The sequence below is a fragment of the Rhineura floridana genome, chromosome 3, assembly GCF_030035675.1.
Source record: "Rhineura floridana isolate rRhiFlo1 chromosome 3, rRhiFlo1.hap2, whole genome shotgun sequence".
In the NCBI taxonomy this organism is placed as follows: domain Eukaryota; kingdom Metazoa; phylum Chordata; class Lepidosauria; order Squamata; family Rhineuridae; genus Rhineura; species Rhineura floridana.
Window position 1 is genome coordinate 220,135,016 of NC_084482.1, and position 21,087 is coordinate 220,156,102.

Below are 21,087 nucleotides of genomic sequence, written 5' to 3' on the forward strand. Positions count from 1 at the left end.
TTTATGAAATGGATGTTTTTGGAACTGTCCCCTTTCCAAGGTGTAAATTTCATAGAATCATAGGATGGTAGAGCATTGGGAGGTCCTTATAAGGCCATCGAGTCCAACCCCCTGCTCAATGCAGGGATCTGGATTAAAGCATCCCTGACAGGTCCCTGTCCAGCTGCCCTCTTGAAGGCCTCCATGGTTGGAGAGCCCAGTACCTCCCCAGTTCATTGGTCCCATTGTCACGTCGCTCTAACAGTTTTTCCTGACGTTCAGTCAGAATCTGGCTTCCTGCAACTTGAGCCCATTATTCTGTGTCCTGCACTCTGGGACGATCGAGAAGAGATCCCAGCCCACCTTTCAAGTACTTGAAGAATACTATCATACCTTGTACGGGAGGAGGTCCATGGGGGTGACACCATGAGTTACCACACCGGGTGACACCAACCCTAGTGACGCCACTGAGGAGCGCCCTTGCAGTTCTATGTGCATTGGCAGTAGCATTTTTTATTTGGACTTGCCACGATCCTGAGGAATGAAATTTCATCCCAAGGTATCTATAGGTCGTGACCTGCTCTATTGGGTAATCATTAATCTGCCATCGATGTTTTAGTCTCCTCCTGGTAAAAATCATGACTTTCGATTTGTCATGGTTAATTTCCAGGAGTTCCTTTTTGTAGTAATCAGCAAGGGCTCATCACACTGTTGGCTCATATTCAGCTTGTGATCAACAACAATTCCAAGATCCTTCTCACATGTCGTACTGCTGAGCCAAGTATCCCCCATCTTATAACTGTGCATTTGGTTTCTTTTTCCTAAGTGTAGACCTTTGCATTTATCCCTGTTGATTTCATTCTGTTATTTCCAGCCCAATGCTCCAGCCTCTCAAGGTCCCTTTGCATTTTTGCATGTTTCTGTCTTCCAGGGTATTAGCTTGGATACTATTATTAATAAAAAAATAATGGCGTAGAAGCACCCTAAGGAAGAAGGAAGATGGGGCAGACGAGAGGGTGGGTGGCCCACAGCTTCTTTGGGGAGAGGTGTGTGAAGTGTGGCTCCTTCTGCAGGCTGCAGTTCCGTCTTGAATAAGGAACCAAATTCTACTTCTTGGGGGGGGGGAGAGAGAGAGGCAGGCGGACAGATCCCTGCTTTCCTGCAAGGAGCACAAAGCAACTGGAAGAAAGTTCTCAAACTGCTTGTTTTATTGTTTTTTATTATTATGTGTATTATTTTAAATTGTTTTTAGATTTTTAAGTGCCTTTTAAGGTTTTAAGGTTGTGCAGAGTTTTTTTGTATTTTAATTGTATGTTTTTGTATGCTTTTAACTACATGTAGTTTTATTTGTAAGCCGCCCTGAGTTCCAGTTTGGAAAAAGGGCAGGGTAAAAATAAAGTTTCAATCAATCATATTAGGGTTTTGGGGCCTGGGGCAACCCAGACTTCTTTTTTGACAGAACTTATCAGGAGCTGCTGAGGGTGGGTTGATCTCATATCAGGGCAAAGGACTCTCTTTCTGCTTCTGTGGAGGTGCAGGATGCTGCTACACAGAGAGTTCCTAGGCTCGTTTGGGGTGTGCCCATGTGCCCCTCTAACTCTGCCCCCTTTTTTTCCCTTGCAGGTTCCTCATCTCATTCCATGGATGGCATGTACAGTGCATTGTGGGAGCCCAGCCAAGGACTGGTCCAGTTCAGTGGGGTAACGTATGTGGATGGCCAGCTCGCTACTTACTACGACAGCCAGACGAGGCGGGCCCAGCCTCGCATCTCATGGATGAAGAATGTGGAGAAGTACTATCCTCAGTTCTGGGATATAAACACTTGGAGATTTCAGAGCAGTGAGCAGAGGTTCAGAAGGGACCTGGTGAATCTGCAAAAACATTACAACCAGACCAGAGGTGAGCAATGGGCAGGGCAGGAACGTGTTCCCCTCCCCACATCCTCATCCTAGGGGCATAAGAACATAAGAACATAAGAAGAGCCTGCTGGATCAGGCCAGTGGCCCATCTAGTCCAGCATCCTGTTCTCACAGTGGCCAACCAGGTGCCTGGGGGAAGCCCGCAAGCAGGACCCGAGTGCAAGAACACTCTCCCCTCCTGAGGCTTCCGGCAACTGGTTTTCAGAAGCATGCTGCCTCTGACTAGGGTGGCAGAGCACAGCCATCACGGCTAGTAGCCATTGATAGCCCTGTCCTCCATGAATTTGTCTAATCTTCTTTTAAAGCCGTCCAAGCTGGTGGCCATTACTGCATCTTGTGGGAGCAAATGCCATAGTTTAACTATGCGCTGAGTAAAGAAGTACTTCCTTTTGTCTGTTTCTAATGTTTCTAATTGGACAAATTGGGAGTAGAGGCTGTTGCAGCGGTGTATTGACGGCCGGCATTTGCACGTTTGTGCCAGGCACCCAGAACCAGTAGAAAGATAGCAACGCACACTCAGACAGTTATAAGTTTAAGAGTCTTTACTGACAGGAATTTTACAGACATAAATTCTTCTTAGCTCTCCTAGCATACTAAACACCCCCCACACCGAGTGGTTTCAGTTTCAAGGTTTTATGCCTTTCCAGCTCTGTACAGCTGCAGTCTGTGTCCTTGGACTGCCTGCACAGTTTTAACCCATTACTGGTTATTTCAGTTCTGTCTTTGTGGAAAATACCAGACACATACATCTCAGTAGCCTACAGTTCCCACCTTTTCCATAAAGACATTCCTTACACAATGTTTCAACACATTACATGTTTCACCACATTTTTACATTGCTTTTCACATTACAGTTTACTTTTCTGCATTCATGACGGTTTAATACAATCCAAGTACAATGTTTTACCATCATCCCATTCTTTCCACCTTTCTGTTTCATGACTTCTTACCGAGCTAATTTGAAACCTCTCAGGTGGTTTACCCAGGTTAGCTCTTTCAGAGCGTCTCAGTGTTACCTGAGGTTCAGTTTCTTCTTTGCCTCTCTCATCCACATCAGCAACAGGTTGTTCCTCTTCCTCCTGTTTTATTTCCTGCTCTATTACATGTTCTATGGATGTAGTGTGTGAATTCCCCAGATCAACGTTTTCAGTGTGATCCCTATCTTGCTCCTGTACCTTGATGCTCCTACTCAGCACCACTTTTCTCTGATTCTGTACCCATACATGGTAATATGCATTTTGAAATCCTAACACATTCCCTCTCTGTGCTCTTTGAGCCAATTTCCCATGTCGTTTACCTTTGGGTATGTGCACCTGGCACTTTGCCCCAAACCTTGCAATGTGCTGCAGTCTCTGCTTCTTTCCTGTGAGCTTCTCATATGGCGTCATTTTAAGTGCTCTATGATATAGCCTGTTCTGTATGTAAGTGGCATACAACATGCACTCTCTCCAAAATGCATTTGACAACTCAGAATCCCTCAACATGGCTCTTGTTGCATCCTGAAGTGTCCTATTTTTTTCTCTCAGCAATCCCATTCTGAAATGGTGAAAATGGTGCAGTGAAATTCTGTTCTATGCCCTTCTTTGTCAAATACTGCTCTAAGGATTTTCCAGTAAACTCTCCCCCTTGATCAGCGCGTATTCTTTGTATTGTTACACCATGTTGCACTTCCACCTTTTTCACAAACATTTTCAGTTCCCCCTCTGCTTCATCTTTACCATGTAACAGATAGACGGTGCTATATCTAGTATAGTCATCCACTATCACTAGAAAATATTTGGCACCTCCTTGTGAGCTTTGTAATGGTCCAGCTAAATCAATATGTATCAGTTGATATGGTGCGTTTGTGCTACACTCTGCCTCTTTGCATATGGGAGCATCTGTGGCTTTGGTTTGGTTACATACATCACAATCCACATACTGGTTACATTCCTTCAGTGTTACATCCACACTATTACTGGGTGTTTTCATTATTGTACCAAAACTAGCGTGCCCTCGTTTTCTGTGCCATAGATGAATGCATCTATCATGAGCCTTTCTGTTAGCACTCATAGCAGCACAACCTGTGAGTTTGAACTGGATGTAAAACAGTGGATTTCTCAGAAACCCCTTCATACAGAGTTTGTCTCCCTTCTGTATCTCACATGTCCCTTGTTTAAACATGACACTATATCCCATAGCATTCAGTTTCTTTACAGACATAATATTGCATTCTAAGCCTGGTACATAGAATACATCAGTCATAATTGTGTTCAAAACATTTAGCTTTACTGTACCTCTTCCCAACACCTCTCTGTGTGTGCCGTCTGCCAGCACAACCACCTCTTTCGCGGGAAGTGAAGTTCTGAACAAAGTTTTGTCCTTTATTAAGCTATGGGTCGCCCCAGAATCAACAACCCATACAGCACTGTCTCTGTTCTCACAGCTTTTCGGTTTGCATTTCTCAGCACTCACCAGCTGTACACTTGATGACTTCTTGCCTCGTCCTTTTCGCTTTGCCTCACAGTCTCTTTGTAGATGTGTTTTCGAACCACAATAGTAACAAGCTTTAAGTCCAAAAGATCTTGCTTCTGTGTCTTTGAAGTTTGTTTTCCTGCTTTCTCTGTTCTTCGCTCTCTCCCGTCCTCTGGCATCCTGTCTTCTCTCCCACTCCTGGAGAAGCTTGCGTGAGACGTATTCCACAGTTAGATTGGCATCCTGCATTGCCTCTAACGAACTCACAATCGAATCCCAAGATGAATCCAGCGAAGATAAGATAATATAAACTTGCTGTAACTCTGTATGCTCCACATTCCTCTCTTGTAGTTCTGCAAACAGCCTCTTTAATTCCAATAAATGCTCTGACATTGTCCCGTGCTCAGCCAGCTTCATCTGATAAAGTTTCTGTGCTAAGTAAATCTTGCTACTGGCTGTTTTTCTCACATGCACTGTGTTTAATTCAGTCCACATAAGCTTCGCTGTTGCTTTCTCTTGTACATATAGCAACTGAGAGTCATCTAAAGCCAAAATGATTAATGCTCTTGCCTTTTCATCCATGCGAATCCACGCTGCAGGCTGCGGAGCTACCGGTGGGTCATCTTCTAACACCTGCCATAAATCTTCCTTTATCAGGAACGCTTGCATCCTTAGTCTCCAACCGGAATAGTTCCTTTCGGTGAGCCTCACCAAAGGCATCCTGGCTGAAAGTGAAACTGCCATGCTTCTGAACACTGCAAAACACTATTCCTTCACCCATCTCCGATCAAGCACTCAGCCACATTACTGCTTCTTCCCAAGCTTCCAACATAACATTAACCATGTTCTGTATTTGCTTCCAAGAACCTTTAGCATAAGGATTAGCGTAAGAAAGCTCTCTTGCTTTTCTGCGTTTCCAGCATGTCAGGAGCGTTCTAAATCATTAATATTATCACCAGAGTTTGGTGCTGTTCTGATACCATCTTAAACCCTTTTCATGAGATTCAGAAGCCACAGTATATTAAGTTCCCCCCATAAATGATTCAATTCTTCCTTTTTAAAGCTTCTTTCCATGAGGCTATGTTCACGCTGGGGTGCTAATGCATACATGGGTCACTCTTTCCACGTGCACATTATTTATTTATTTATTTATTTATTTATACCCTCCTTTCAGCCAAAGGCCCTCAAAGCAACTTACAAAAAACACAAATATAAAAATACAATATAAAACACATCAATAAAACAATATAATTTACAAATACAATTTACAATTTAAATCAAGTTAGGAGTGGTCTCTCTCAGTAAGGTGTTTTTGTTGCACTTAAAGCTTTTGCGTGCTTTCATCCACGCATGAGAGATTTCAGCTTTATGCCTGCAGCATCTGCCTTGATGTTTCCTGTCCACACTAGTGGGTGGTGCTTGGTGGGTTGGATTCGCACTGTGTGCTGTTGTCTCTTCCCCTCAGTTAGTACTTTGCCACCCACCATAAGTTCTGGAAGCCTTGTGTCCATTGCGGGCATGCACACAGGCAGGTGCTTACCAGTCGGTGTGCTCCTTTATATTAGTTTTTGAAATAAAATATTTCAATTTACCAGGTTTGCACAAAAGAGCAGTCCAAAAAAATCATATTCACTAATAGGCAAAAAACCTTGCGGTTTAAGAATGTACCTCTAGCCCACAGATATTTCTACCAGACTTTAAAAAGCAGGGAAATTGGGCAGCTATAGTGAATGCACCAAGGGAGCAGGAGACCTGACCTCCTCTCTGAGATATTGGACTGCCCTACAAAGTTGTCAAAATGCAAACACCATTTGGGTTGGTCTTTCACAGTCCAATCCACTTCCTGTGTAGTTTGGGAGGATTTGGTAACATGTAGCTCAGTGGAGGAGCTTCTGCCTTTCGTACAGAAGGTCCCAGGTTCAATCCCCAATGGCACCTCCAGGTACGGCTGGGAGAGATTCCCTGTCTGAAACCCTGGAGAGCAGCTGCCGGTCAGTGCAGACAGTATGGAGTTAGGTGGGCCAAGGGTCTGACTCAGTATAAAGCCGCTTGCTATATTCCTAAGGGCACTTTTAATGTTTAATACAAATGTATTTTGCAAGAGCAGTTTGGCGTAAAAGAGTTGTTTTTAAAGGTAGCCTGCATCCATTGTTTTCCACAAAATGGAAGTAGTGGGTATGGGGATAGACAGGACCCAGTGAAACGTTGCCACCCATGCAAAAAAACAATGCACTTTAATATTGTTATGGGTTTGGGAGTTGAGATAGATGGTTTCTAACAGTCCCCCTTCCAGCCTCTCATTTGGAACCCTGCACCAGAAGGTGGGCCCTGCAGTGGAGAAACCCACTCCTGCTTGTCAGATGAGTCCTCTTTGTTAGTCTAAGTTAGACTGGCCAGGTGAGTTAATGGGCCTATCAAGTGCCCCTTAACTGGGCCAGGGAGATCCCCTTGTTACTGAAACTGTTCAGGAGCGCCCTCTGTGACGCCCTTCCCTGGCTCTCCCTGTCAGGTTCCTACCTGCTCGTGGCTACTGCCTGTCACTAGGCACCACCAGGGACTCCACCAGTCCCTCCTTCTCCACACTCTCCTGACAAACACCACCAAACACCTCTCAAACACCTCTCAGACAACCCACTCACGTCCACCCAGATTCAACTGTCATCCTTCCATTTATACTCTCAGCCATCCAAAACCTCAGCCAATCATCCAGCATTCTACTGCCCATTTACTCCCCCCTCCTCTTTCATTCCACTTACCATGTATCTCCTAGACAAACAGCACTTACCATATATACGCTAATACAGGAACATCACACCCTCCCCCTTCCTGAGGCCAACAAGAGGTTTGTGTTTTGGGTTGAGTCAGACGAAAGGCTGGGAGCTGGAGGCAGACAGAGAGGATGGCTCTCTGCATTGTGGCTTTAGGATGCCTCCTGTAAGCCTGATGGAAATGCAAGCTCTTTTGGACTGCTGATGCCTTGAATCCCTCCATCTTAAGCTCAGGTTAGAATGTGCATAAATACATAAACCATATTTCTTAAGGACACCACAGTCTCCGCTGACCTTCTTTCCCAGGAAACCAAACCCTGGGAAAGCACAGGGACCCCTGGAGATCTGTCACTGCTCGGAGATGGGGGTGGCGCACAACAATATTACTCCCACAGATCGGGAGATTACCCAATCAAAAAATGAGATGAGATTAGTCTCCTTGAAAAGCCCCCATATCATTTGTCCCATTTGCTGGTGCGCAGGTCAGGTCCTGGGGGGGGCTTGAGGGCAGTGGTGGAACAGATCACATCTCTGCCTCCCTTTCGGAGGTAGTGGTGCCAAATGGAGTGGACGGCTGCCCTTCTGAACATGGCAGTGTGTGAGATGTACCTGTGGACTGTCCTTTCTGACCTTCACTGGGAATCTCAGTGCCCCTATATTGGGATGGTGTGTGTGTGTGTGCCTTCAAGTCTATTCCAACTTACGGCAACCCTATGAATAGGGTTTTCATGAGGCTGAGAGGCAGTGACTGGCACAAGGTCACCCAGTGAGCTTCATGGCTATGTGGGGATTTGAACCCTGGTCTCCCAGGTCATAGTCCAACGCCTTAACCACTTTAGAACTGGCCCTGAACCCCTCCATCTTAACCTCAGGCTGTGAATGTGTGTAAATAAATAGACCATATTTCATAAAGACACCACAGTCTCCACTGACCTTCTTTCCAAGGAAACCAAACCCTGGGTGAGCACAGGGATCCCTGGAGATCTCTCACTGCTAGGAGGTCAGGGTGGCGCATGACAATATTATATCTGCAGATTGGGAGATTACCCGATCAAAAAATGAGATAAGATTAGTGTCCTTGAAATGCCCCCATATCATTTGTCCCATTGGCTGGTAGGCAGAGCAGCCCTTTCCGTCCTTCACTGGGCAACTCGGTGCCCCTGTATTGGGATGCAGAGGGGATGTCAAAAGTGAAGTGGTAGAACATGTAAGAGGTCTGAGGTTCAGTCCCTAGTGAGAGAGAGTCTCCTTGTCAAGAACCCTGGAGAGCCCCTGCCGGTCAGTGTAGATGATACTAAGCGAGATGGAGCAGTGGTCTGACTTGGTAAATTCTCTCACTCTAGAAGGTGTGGTGGGCGGGTCAGGTCACGAGGGGGCTTGGTGAGGACAGTGGCGGATCAGATCACATCTCTGCCTCCCTTTTGGAGGTAGTGGTGCCAAATGGAGTGGACGGCTGCCCTTCTGAACATGGCAGCGTGTGAGATGGAACAAGATGGATCCTTTTTGTCCCTTGCTGGGAAACTCAGCGCCCCTATGTTGGGATGGGGAGGGGATGTCAAAAGTCAAGTGGTAGAACATGTAAGGGGTCTGAGGTTCAGTCCGTAGTGACTTCCAGGTTGGGGCCAGAGAGCTTTGGCTATGGGGCGGTATATAAATACAATAAATAAATAAATAAATAATAAATAAACCCTGGAGAGCCACTGCTGGTCAGTGCAGGCGATACTGAGCTGAGCGGGTCTGGCTGGGTAGAAGGCAGATTCCTACATTCTGACCTTCCAACCAATATAGGCTCTCTCACTCTAGAAGGTGTGGGGAGCATTCACAGAGGCCTGCTCTGCAAAACATGGACCAGCCTTTGGGGGCGAGGAGTGGGCCTGACCCTGCTGTGGTCCTGATGAGTCTCTTTCTTTCAGGCTTTCACACCTGGCAGTTGGCGTGTGGCTGCGAGATCCACGAAGACGGCCGGAGAGAAGGTTATTGCCAGTACGGCTACGACGGGAAGGACTTCCTCTCCTTCGACAAGGAGACGCTCACCTGGACGGCAGCAGATGTGCCGGCCCAGTTTACCAAGCGGAACTGGGAGGTTGACGTCACTTGGTCTCGTCATTTGAAGTTCTACCTGGAGGAGGAGTGCCCTGATTGGCTGCCGAAACTCTTGGAGTGTGGAAAGGAGGAGCTGCAGAGGAAAGGTGAGGGGTTAGTTCTTGCATGCTTAACTCTCATCTCCCTCTAACCCCTCCAGCAGTTGTTGGATTCCAACTCCCATTATTATCATTATTTATTATTATTATTATTATTATTATTATTATTATTATTATTATTATTATTATTATTTCCTTTAGATACTGCTTAAATGCTGAATTGCTTCTAAGCAGTTTATCACTATAATATCAACTATAAACCCCACATATAATTAAAATACAGCATGTTGGCAACCCTAGGTCTACACTGACTGGGACTCAGTGTTCCCATCCCTGCGTGAGGATGCTGAGGATCGAGCTTCCTGCACGCAAGAGGAGCAATTATAAGCATCGGAGACCCTGGAGAAAATAGCATTCCCTGGTCCTCCTTGCAAAGTGAACTCCCCTTTAGAGAGATCTGAACCCAGGTCTGGCAGATGCAACAATGCCAGTTGCTGCTGACTGAGGCACAATTTCAGCGCAACAAGATGCTGGAGGAGCCTGGGAGATCCCCTTCTTTGGAGTTTTGTCTTTTTGGGATACTGAAAACGGGTGTGATATTAACTGACTGCATCAGGGGTAGGGAACCTTGGATTCTGGGGGCCCAATGTGCCCCCTAAGCCTCTCTTTCTGACCCTCAGGACTCTCCCCATGCCCCACCCCTCACCGGCCCTACTTCATATCCCTCTTCACTATGTCCGTCTGGCTGGAATGTGTCCTTGAAACTCTGATAATCTCTCTTCTATATACCCATTTGTGGGTGTACAGGAAGTACAAAGATAAAATTTACATTTGTTGCTCCACCCACTTCCACCTCTGCCCATCTCTGGCTTGTGACCCTGGAAGGCTGCCCCAAAGGGAATGCAGCATTCAGGCTGAAAAGGGCTACCTGCAGCCGGGGTGGGGGAGGGTGTTCATCAGGTGGTCTCCCATTCAGGCACTGACCAGACCGAAATTCGCAACATCAGAGCCTGCTTTGGGATCTCCAGCCTCCAACCCGGGTGTTGGGATTCATTAGCTCCAGAGGCTCCCTTCCTAACATTAAAGGGGAGCACCCACCCTGCCAGCCACTGGAAAAGTGCTCATATTATGCATTTTAATGCCAACATTGCCATTTTTACAGACCCTCCAACGGTGAAAGTTACACGCATGGCAGGTCAGGATGGGCTGGAAACTCTCATCTGCCAGGCCTACGGCTTCTACCCCAAGGAGATCGACACCACCTGGAGGAAGGACAGGGAGGTCTTGGAGCAGGAGACTATCCGCAGGGATGTGGCACCCAACTCAGACGGGACGTACTACGCCTGGCTCAGCATCCGGATAGACCCCGAGGACAAGGACCACTACTGGTGCCACGTGGAGCATGATGGTCTTCTGGAGCCTCTAGACGTGGCTTTCAGGGAGCCTGGTGAGAGGCTGGGGGGGAGGGAGGGCTGGCTGGCTAGCTGGGAGAGTGGCATGCATGTGGCAGTTCTTCAGGGAGAATTTTCATCCAGGGAGGAAAGAGAGACTCCAGGAAGAGACCCTGCAGCAGCAGCAGCAGCATCGGTTACAGTGACGACACCCAATAGGGAACGGTTTGTGTTTTAGGATGCAGAGCAGGTGAAAAGTTGGAGGAGGGGGACACCAAAACTATTGGGGTGGGAAACGTTACTTCTGGAAGGGACAGCAGATCCACTTTATGGTGCCCCAGTTTATAGCTCTGGTATGAGTATACCAGAAAATATTTTGTAAAAGTTGTACGAGCAGTTAATCAACAGAATGAAAAATACACTTGAACACAAAGAAAATCAATGTTTGAGGGTCACTCAAGGCCTTTTTATGTAGGGATATTTTCAAGCGCCGCTACAGGCCTGTGATGCCAGGCTCTGGAGATCCTTCTTTAAGAGAATACTCTGTGGTATTGGGGCCAGTGCAGAGCAGGCCCTGCTTTGCCCTGTCATCTCATTCCTTCGGCCATGGAAAGAGTCAAGCCCCCTCCCCAAACTCCAGGTCTACCCACTGAGAAACATGGTATGTCTCTGGTCAGAGAGGCTACATCTTCCTCCAGAGAAAGACTGGAGTTGTGTACATGCCATGCATTTGAAACACTTTCTCCCCCACACAAAAAAGAGTCCTGTTGGAGAGCCCACCACCTCTCGAGGTCATTGATTGCATTGTCAGACCCCTCTAACAGTTAGGAAGTTTTTCCTGATGTGCACTTGAAATCTGTCTTCCTGCAACATGAGCCCATTATTCGATGTCCTGCACTCTCAGATGATAGAGAAGAGATCCTGGCCCTCCTCTATGTGACAACCTTTCAAGTACTTGAGGACTGCTATCATATCTCCAGTCTTCAGTTCCCAAGGCTAAAGATGCCCAGTTCTTTCAATCTTTCCTCATGGGGCTTTGCTTCCACTCTCCTGATCATCCTTGTTGCCCTCCTCTGAACTCATTCCAGTTTGTCTGCATCCTTCTTAAAGTGTGGTGTCCAGAACTGGACGTAGTAATCAAGATGAGTCCTAAGCAGTGACGAATAGAGGGGAACAAATTCTTGACATGATTTGTAAACTATACCTCTGTTAATGCTGCCTAAAATAGCATTTGCCTTTTTTGCAGCCACATTGCACTGTTGGCTCATATTCAGCTTGTGATCAACTACAATCCCAAGATCCTTCTCGTATGTAGACTTGCTGAGCCAAGTATCTCCCATCTTATAACTCTGCATTTGGTTTATTTTTCCTAGGTGTAGAACTTTGCACATATCCCGCTTAAATTTCATGCTGTTGTTTTCAGTCCAATGTTCCAGCTTATCAAGATCCCTTTAAATTTTGTTTCTGTCTTCCAGGATGTTAGCTATCCCTCCCAATATAGTATCATTTGCAAATTTCATAAGCATTTTGAGCACCTCCTTATCCACGTCATTAATAAAAATGTTGAATAGCACTAGCTTTGGGGCAAGCCCTATGGAACCCTGCTCATTACTGCCCCCCCAATTTGAAAAGAGACAACCCCCCTCCTCACCCTCTCTGTACTGGGATATTTGGGGCTCTTTACTCTGTTTTGGGGTGTCTGTTCTGGTTATCCACCTGATTTTCTCAAGGACACATAGAGGCATTCCTTATACAAGGGGAGTATTTATTTGGGGTTCCCAGTAATCATTTTACACTCTTTCCCCCATTCCAGCCTCAAAGACATCCCATCTGGGGAGCATCTTGGGGGCTGTGGCTGCTTTGGTGATGCTGCTGGTGTCGGGTATCATTGGGTACATCAGTAAGTATAAACTGTGAACACATTGGGGAGGGGGGGAGATCACACTATTGTAGGATGTACCAGGGATTTGCTGAGTGGTGAACCCCCCCCAAAAAAATCTGGAGGTATCTACAAACTCCTCTCCTGGATGTGCCCAGGAGCACTATTTGAATGGCATTTTTGTACCAAGACTAAAGGGATGTAGAAAGTGATGGTAGGTGCATCCCCACAAAGACTCCCTTCCTGCAAGATAAGCTTCCCAGTTTTTCTTTTTTAATTGGGTTGTGTGGTCCTTGGAGGTCATTTCCTCTTCCAATGCTCTGCTTGTGCCTCGGCAGGAAAATGGCAACCCGGTGGCCACTCAAACTTCAGGTGAGTGACCACCTTTTGGAAATGGGTTCTCCTGCACAGCACAGCTTTTGGATGTGGGCTGGGGGGGCTGTGCCCAGGGCTTAGACCGGCCCTGAAGCTGCTGCAGAGGGCTTGTGCCAACTCGCTCTTCCCACCCGACATGTTCTGGGAAAGGGGAGTCTCTGCAGCACTTGCAGCCAGCCTGCTCCTTGTCTGTGCAGAGACTCCTCTAGTCCAAAACATAAAGGCGCAGGAGCCAGGCTGGGATGGGCTCTGAGAAGCAGCACTGGGGAGGCAAAGGGAGAGGAGAGAGAGATCTTGCTGTAGGATGACTCTATTTCATATTTTTCAGGGTCGTGTATTTCGGTTTTTGTACTTTGTGAACTGCTTGGAAACCTGTTCTGAGCATGTTAAAAGTTATCAAATAAGAATGGTGACTGGCTGTTTTCACCATATGTGGGCCACATTTAGTGGGTCAGGAAAGGAGATCTCTGCATTGTGCCTGTTTGATCCGTCCTTCTTTCGTTTCCTCCGAATTCTTCTTCCTCTCTTCCCCTTGGGTGCAGTTTCAGGCTCTGCCTGAAGGCCATATTTAGGGGGACAGGAAGGGATTTCTCTGTGGGGCTCTCCTCCCTTGCTTGAGTCCTCATTTGGAGCTGTTTCCTCCACAGGCTCCTCTCTGTCACACATTATCTTCTTCCTTGCTTGTAACACCTTTTGATACGGGATGTGGGACTTGAGCCATGGCGGGCTGATGGATGTTCACCATCTTACACTCAACCTTTTTGACAATTCTTGACACTCACAACACATGATGGCCTCTCAGATCCTTCCACTTGACTCTTAAGGACCTCACACTGACAACTCCACCATACTGGCTTAACCATCGTCTTTTGTTTTTGTTTCTGTAGCAAAATACTCTGCTGGGAGTGCTGGAGGATCGAGTAGTGTGCCGGACAACTTGTCCTTAATCATCCCTGCCCCTTCAGAACTTCTGCCAGCCCATAATATAGTTCCATAGGAACATAGGAAGCTGTCTTATTCCAACTCAGACCCTTGGTCCATCTAATTGAGTGCTGTCTACACTGACTGGAAGCCTGGCCTGGAGATGCTGAGGATTTGACCTGGGACCTTCTGCAGTGAAGCAGTTGCTCCACCTCTGGCCCTTCAAAGTTTGAAATATCGAAGGAGGAATGGTGAAGGCCCATTATGGTTTTCAAACTTCCAAATGAGAACTTTTTGGGGACTGGTTTCCTTGAAGGATCAGTTTACGCTGCATATGCCCAGTCAAGCATTTAGATTTATAAAAGGGCTTATCCACATGGGACCATAACTTCATGCTAAAGGTGCTGTTTTTACCTCCGTTTTCTGTTTGCAGTGCCCACAGCAAGAGTTCGTTGCCAGCTGCAAACACAATGTTGTCTACTCACACTTGAGGGGAAGCATCAATCACGCAGTTTCCTAAAGACCACGCCCACTAACTTAACATTTCCACTCCCTCTGGTTACCTGGCAACTGAGTGTGCTCAGTTTGTTCTACCAGTAAGTTTCATTTTAAGAAAACAAAACCGGAAGTGCAATTATTTTTATTTTCACTGATACAATACAAATGAAATACAACTCTTTGTCTGAGCACTATTATACTTTTGTGCACAAGTTAGGGGGAAAAGAAACATAAGACACCGTTTGCTGTAACATAAAAAAGGCTTGCAGAATGGGAGAGAGCAGGAGAGGTTTCGCTTCAGCCCACAGGAAATGAAATGAAAGAAGCGGAGAGGAGGGAGTGGGCATGGAGAGGGGAACGATTGACACACCCACCTAAAAGTATCAGAGCAAAGTGTCTGCAAGCTGTAGCGAAACTGAGTGAAGACTTTTTTCCTTCCCTGTTTGGATGATCAGAGGATTGGGTTAGTACAGATTTACAGTGGGAAAACCATGTGATAGCTTCTGTTTGCCAGTAGCGTCATGTGAACCATGCGAATTGAAAGGGGATGCAAGTAGCACCAGACACACAGTAAACCCCCGTGTAGATGAGCCCGAAGTGGCACTTCTACAGGCGCCTTATGATGTTTGTTCCGCTCTTCCAATTAATCACTCTTTTAGCGTGGCAGCACCTCTTCCTCTGGAACTCCCTCCCTATTAATATCAGGCCAGGCGCCTTCCCTGTTCAGGCAAGCCTAATTAGACATGGACTTCCATTATCTATGCTTGTTCTTAAACTCTGTGATTTGATCTGTATTTGTTAATTTTATTATGTCGGTTTTGTAGACAACTGTAGGTTGGTTAACCTCAAGCATGGATTGCTGCAATGCGCTCTAGGTGTGGCTACCCCTGAGGCTGGTTTGGAGGTTACAGCTGGTGCAGAACATGGTAGCTACTGCCAGCATCTAACACCAAGTTCAAGGTTTTGCTACTAACATATATGGGCCTATATTGCCAGGGGTGCGGTCATGCAGGGTATCGGAGAGTCTTAAACCCTTTACTTGTTTGGGAGCAGAGCACCAGCAGGGTCGCTATGTCTCCAGCAACTACATGCCAAACAGCATGAAAGGGGAGTATGTTAGCCATTGAGAAGAGTCTTCTAACATGCTTCCTTGTCCTTTCCTGCAGATTGGAGTCAGAGTAAATGAAGGTGACTCAAACACTGAGAAGACTCTTCTCATAAGCTAACACTCCTATTTCATGCTTATTGATTCCTAGGCATTATCAAGGATCTCATTCTCAACCCCACAGCAAAAAAAATGGGGAGGGGCATGACTGTGATTAACATGAAGGGACCCTGCACTTCTGAATTTGCCACTACACTACTGTATATTGCTCAGGACCAGGTTACTTGAGAGATGGCTGTCTTATCCCTTATATTCTCAGTAGATCATCACGGTCTGCAGGAGAGCTTCTCCTGCATGTTCCAAAGATCTCAGAAGCCCCCTCCACAGTGACAGCATCAGTTCAGAGCGCTTCATGAATCAGCTTACAGGTTGTACAGGATTTAGCATCATTGCAAGGAATGACAAGGCACAACTATACTGCACTAAGACATTGTTGCAGCGACTAGACATGCCTCCTTACCATCCTTAAGTAAGGATGGGCGGGCACCTGACTTTCATGGACTGAGTATCACTGGGGAGAGCACGAGGCAGATGAGCTCTCCTCCTCAGAGGGACAGTGAAGGCTCATTGAGATTGCCAGCGCCACAGCCTACATGTCTGAGGTGAGGGCGGCTGGACCCCCTCCTCAACATCACCCTCAGGAGGGGGCCTGCTCTTTAGCAGTGGTAGGGTGAGTGAGGAAGGGGTGAAGTGAAGGGGGAGAGACAACCTCTTGATCGGGCAGTGCCTCCCCAGTAGAAACCGGAACTTTAGGGGCGGAGCATCCACGGGCTCATCACTGGTGCCTTCCCATTGGTCCAAGTCTATCTCCTCCTCATCATCATCATTGCTCCATTGCCAACACACGGGACTCATAACAAGGGTTGGCAATTGTGCATACTACGTGCATACCAATCAACTTCTGCGACAATAGTTAAAAGTAGTGTAGAGGAGAGCTCACTGCCAGCTCAGAGGCCACAGAACTCTTCATCTGGTCCCCTTTAATCTTGTGGCTAACTGCTACTTTGGGCTCTTTTCACAGACTTTGGGACTTAACAACCCACAACTGCTCACCGTCATGACCTGAACATGACCTTCGCTGTTTCCCCTTTTTTTTGCTATGTACCTTTATTGTTTTATTATCATCTTGAACCCCTGCTCCTATACATCCTAATACTATGTATTTTATTTATGCAAAGCCCCTATATTAAATGTAGTTTACATTTTAAGTTTACATACTGCATACACCAGTCACAAATGTAAAACCTGCTATGGGTTTTCAGGTATTGCTTATATAATACCTGAACCCCTTAAAGCCTTCCAAAAGGGGGTCAGGTGCTCTCATTCCTTCCCACACTCACTTCCTTGTATTATTAAGAGGGCATCTGAGTGCCAGGTTCTCCGTCAGATCCCCCAAAACCAGATTCCCCCCCGTTAGAATTTCTATGTAAAACATTGCAAATACTTCAGGGCGTCCATAGCATCGTTGTGACAGTAGGTCCGAGTGAAGTTCCATATTTCTCTTGACCTTTGTTTATTGCAAATGCCAACCGAGTGCTTGACACCATAGGAAAAGAGCTAAAAAAATTTTTAGGGCGAGCTACAAAAAGCCACAGTGAGTTTGCAAGTTTCCAAATGCTATTTATTTATTTTATTTATTATTTGATTTATATCCCGCCCTTCCTCCCAGCAGAAGCCCAGGTCGGCAAACAAAAGCACCAAAAACACTTTAAAACACCATAAAAACAGACTTTAAAATACATTAAAACATCTTTAAAAGCTCTTTTTGAAAGTTTTCAAAACGTCTTCTAAAAAAAGTTTTAAAAACATTAAAAAAAAGGTTTAAGAACATATTAAAAAGCAATTCCAACACAGACGCAGACTGAGATAGGTCTCAACTTAAAAGGCTTCTTGAAAGAGGAAGGTCTTCAACAGGAGCCAAAAAGATAACAGAGATGGTGCCAGTCTAATATCCAAGGGGAGGGAATTCCAAAGGGTAGGTGCCACCACACTAAAGGTCTGTTTCCTATGTTGTGCAGAATAGACCTCCTGATAAGATGGTATCTGCAGGAGGCCCTCGCCTGCAGAGCGCAGTGATCAACTGGGTATAGAAGGGGTAAGACGGTCTTTCAGGTATCCTGGTCCTGAGCTGCGTAGGGTTTTGTACGCTAAAACCAGAACCTTAAACTTGGCCCGATAGCATGGATTTCTTACAAATCTCACTGTGGGGTGAATTTTAGTACTGTACTCATGTCAATCAGGCCTCTCGAAAGCCTTCATTATAGCCCTTATATATATATTAATTAAGTTTTCATGAGCTCCAGCCAGCGCAGTCATGTTGGTCGGAGCTAAAAAGCATTGCAGTCCAAAAAGTCTGAAGGGCTCCAGGGGCAGGAAGACTGTGATAAGATAAGGAGGCTGTATGGAGGGCTGGTGTTTGTGGTTTGAAACATCATAAAATTCCTGTGGAAAGAGCCTGATGGATGAAATGCGTGGACTGTTGGGCTCACATTGAGCAGATGAAAGTTCAAATCTCTGCTTAGGAACAAGGGGGCTTACTGCCTTGGGCCATTTGCCACCCAGCCTAATGTTCCTCACATGGATGGTAGCCTGAGTTCCTTGGAGAAAGAATACGATTTACCTGTAACATATAGGTTATTTTCTGTCCTAGACTTATTTTCTCTTAATTAATGGTGGGTTTACCTGTCTTTCTACCAAGTCAAGCAATAGATCTATCTCACCCTGGGTGGTCTACTATGAAAAGTCTCCCAGAGACAATTTTGCTGGCCCCACCACCTAAAATCCTTTTTCGACTGGTGAGGACACATCCTGTGTTCAAAGCAGGTCCTCTGTCAGAGAGTTGGACCTGGGTCCAAATTCGTATTCAGCCATGCAACTCATTGGGTAACGTTGGACCACTCACACTCACCCAGGCTTATCCTATAACACAATGAAGTTTTGAGGATAAAAATCATGAAGAACCTCGTGCCCCACTTTAGGTCATTGGAGGAAAAGTAAGATTAAGTGTAGACACTAAATAAATAAATATTTCCCCCCTTCTCCTCCTTATTATTATTTTATAACTTCTCCCACATCAGTATTTTTTCTGTGTCTAAAAAATCATAGTTGATTATGGATGTAAGCAATGTTGAAGCCACTCCTTTTCTCCTCCTCAGATGCAGACCACTGCACCAAATGTCCAGAAGATCAATATCCAAACAAGGGCAGAGATCAGTGTATCCCCAAGACTATCACATTCCTGGATTATGAAGAACATTTGGAGATCATCTTAGCTTCAATTTCCTTATTCTTTGCTTTAACCACAGAGATTGTGTTAGGAATCTTCACTAAATTCAAGGAAACACCCATAGTCAAAGCAAACAATTGGGATCTCTCCTTCATCCTCCTCATCTCCTTCCTGCTTTCCTTTTGGTCCTCCTTCCTCTTCATTGGCCAGCCAAGGAGAGTGACCTGCCTTCTCCGACAAACAGCCTTCAGCATAATCTTCTCAGTTGCTGTTTCTTCTGTCTTGGCAAAAACCATCACTGTGGTGCTGGCCTTCCTGGCCACAAAGCCAGGGAACAGGCTGAGGAGATGGCTGGGGAAGAGTCTGGCCAACTCCATTGTCATTTCCTGCACCAGTGTCCAAATTGTCATCTGCACCATCTGGCTGTGGATTTCTCCACCCTTCCCAGACTCAGACATGCACTCCCAGCCTGGAGAGATCATCCTGCAATGCAACGAAGGGTCTGTCACCATGTTTTATGGTGCCCTCAGTTACATGGGCTTCCTGGCTGCCGTCTGCTTCACAGTGGCTTTCCTTGCCAGGAAGCTGCCTGGGGCCTTCAATGAAGCCAAGCTGATCACCTTCAGCATGCTGGTCTTCTGCAGTGTTTGGGTCTCCTTTGTGCCCACCTACCTGAGCACGAAGGGGAAATACATGGTAGCCGTGCAGGTCTTCTCCATCTTGGCCTCCAGCGCTGGGCTTCTGGGCTGCATCTTCATTCCCAAATGCTATATTATTGTACTGAGGCCTGATCTCAATACAAAGGAGCACCTGACGACAAAAACTAAAGATGGCATCTGATTGTTGCCATATTTATTTTTGCCTATTTCCAGCAGAACAGAAATGAAATCCACATACTTGTCTTGGGAATACGGCTCCTTTTATATAAATCTGTCTTCATTCTGTACAAATCATGAATGATGAAAATGAATGCATAATTATTGCAATGGCCACAGACCCTTTGGGCTTTATGTTTGACATGTTTTGCTTCATCACAGCCTGATTCCCACTTGATCAGCCACAATATATTTGTGCTGGTAATGCTCATCCGGTGTCACCCTGAGTCATTTTTCAGGATTATTTTCTAGCAAATATTGTTCAGTGGCAACATTGCGTTAAATCATCATTATCTTCTGTTTATTTTTATGGTAACCTTTCCACAAAATTATGCTCAAAGTAGATCACAATAATCCAAATGAAGAATAAATATAACAGATCTTAGAAACTATTAAAAATAGTATCAATGAGTAAGTAAAAGATCAATCCAATATTCAATAAAAATACAAAAAAGCTAACCTAACTTTAATAGCTTAAAATAAACTAAATGATAGTTCCAACACAAAGATAGTTCACTAGCATCCAAATGATCACCACATTCCAGATAATGTACTTGTATCCAATAATTTGGACCTGAGACTCAGTCTTCAAACACCCATGGTCCTCATCCCATCTTTCACCAGGTGCAGTGCAGACACTTCCACCCTGCTTCTCACCCAGAGGGGCCTTTTGCCCACCATTATTGTGTGCTCACCCCATATAGCAGCCAATAATTTTCTTTCTACACTCTTCCACTATGCAATATAGAATCATCCAGGCTGGGGCCACAAACAACATTTCAAGGGGTTACACCCCTATGGAGCCCCCTGAACTATAGATGCTAAAAGTGTATCCCCTGCCCAGAGCTTGGAAGTAACTCGTTATTTTTAACGAGTTACTTGTAATTCGTTACAATTTTAAATAACGAGTGGGTAATTCCATTACATTTGGCAAGTAACGGAACGACTAGTAATTTCCCTACTTTTCAGCTGCAACTCTGACGTTTCCACGTTAGGTTGCACATTACTTGGGGGCGGGAACAAGGGGAAGTCAGCTCCTGGCTGTGATTGGTTAACACAAGACATGTGTCTCACACTGATTGGACCTCTGCACAGACTCTCTCTTCCCTCGTGATCTGTGTTAGGAGGCACGAGGGAAGAGGTGAATAGGCAGGGCCTGCTAGCATCTGAGAGGAAAAAATGGACGCCGGAGGAAAAAGCCAGGGCAAGGACAACGGAGGAGAAGGCAGCAGCAGAATGGCGAAGAGCTGTGGAGGTGAGTGACGATGATTTGTGTGTTTGTGTGTGTGCCCCCCGCGGCACCGTTCTGCCCCCCCACCCCCCCACGGCCCCCTCCATCAATCACAAGGCACTTCTGAAACTTCGGCCTTCTCTTCCTTCCCCCCCTTTTTGAACTTTCCCCCTTGTTCCCATGCATACCTGTGTGCTGTATTTATCCAGACAGAGCACTCCTGCCTTTTAAAATGCCGGCTAGCTTTTTATTATATATTTATTTC

The 21,087-nt window shown here is 45.9% G+C and overlaps 1 protein-coding gene across 3 annotated transcripts in view; it reads left to right on the top strand.

Annotated features, from left to right (window-relative positions):
• LOC133381679 (major histocompatibility complex class I-related gene protein-like) overlaps positions 1-21,087 on the top strand; it is a 41,293-nt gene extending 20,206 nt beyond the window's left edge. For 2 of the 3 annotated variants that reach the window (XM_061621054.1, XM_061621055.1), the window contains exons 3-5: positions 1,603-1,878; positions 9,034-9,309; positions 18,646-21,087. In XM_061621054.1, the coding sequence (XP_061477038.1) occupies positions 1,603-1,878; positions 9,034-9,309; positions 18,646-19,556 (1,463 nt within the window). In that variant the 3' untranslated portion in view covers positions 19,557-21,087. Of the gene's footprint in view, positions 1-1,602; positions 1,879-9,033; positions 9,310-10,423; positions 10,709-12,465; positions 12,553-13,793; positions 14,571-18,645 lie in introns of those variants that run through there. The other variant, XM_061621056.1, reaches the window with a different exon arrangement.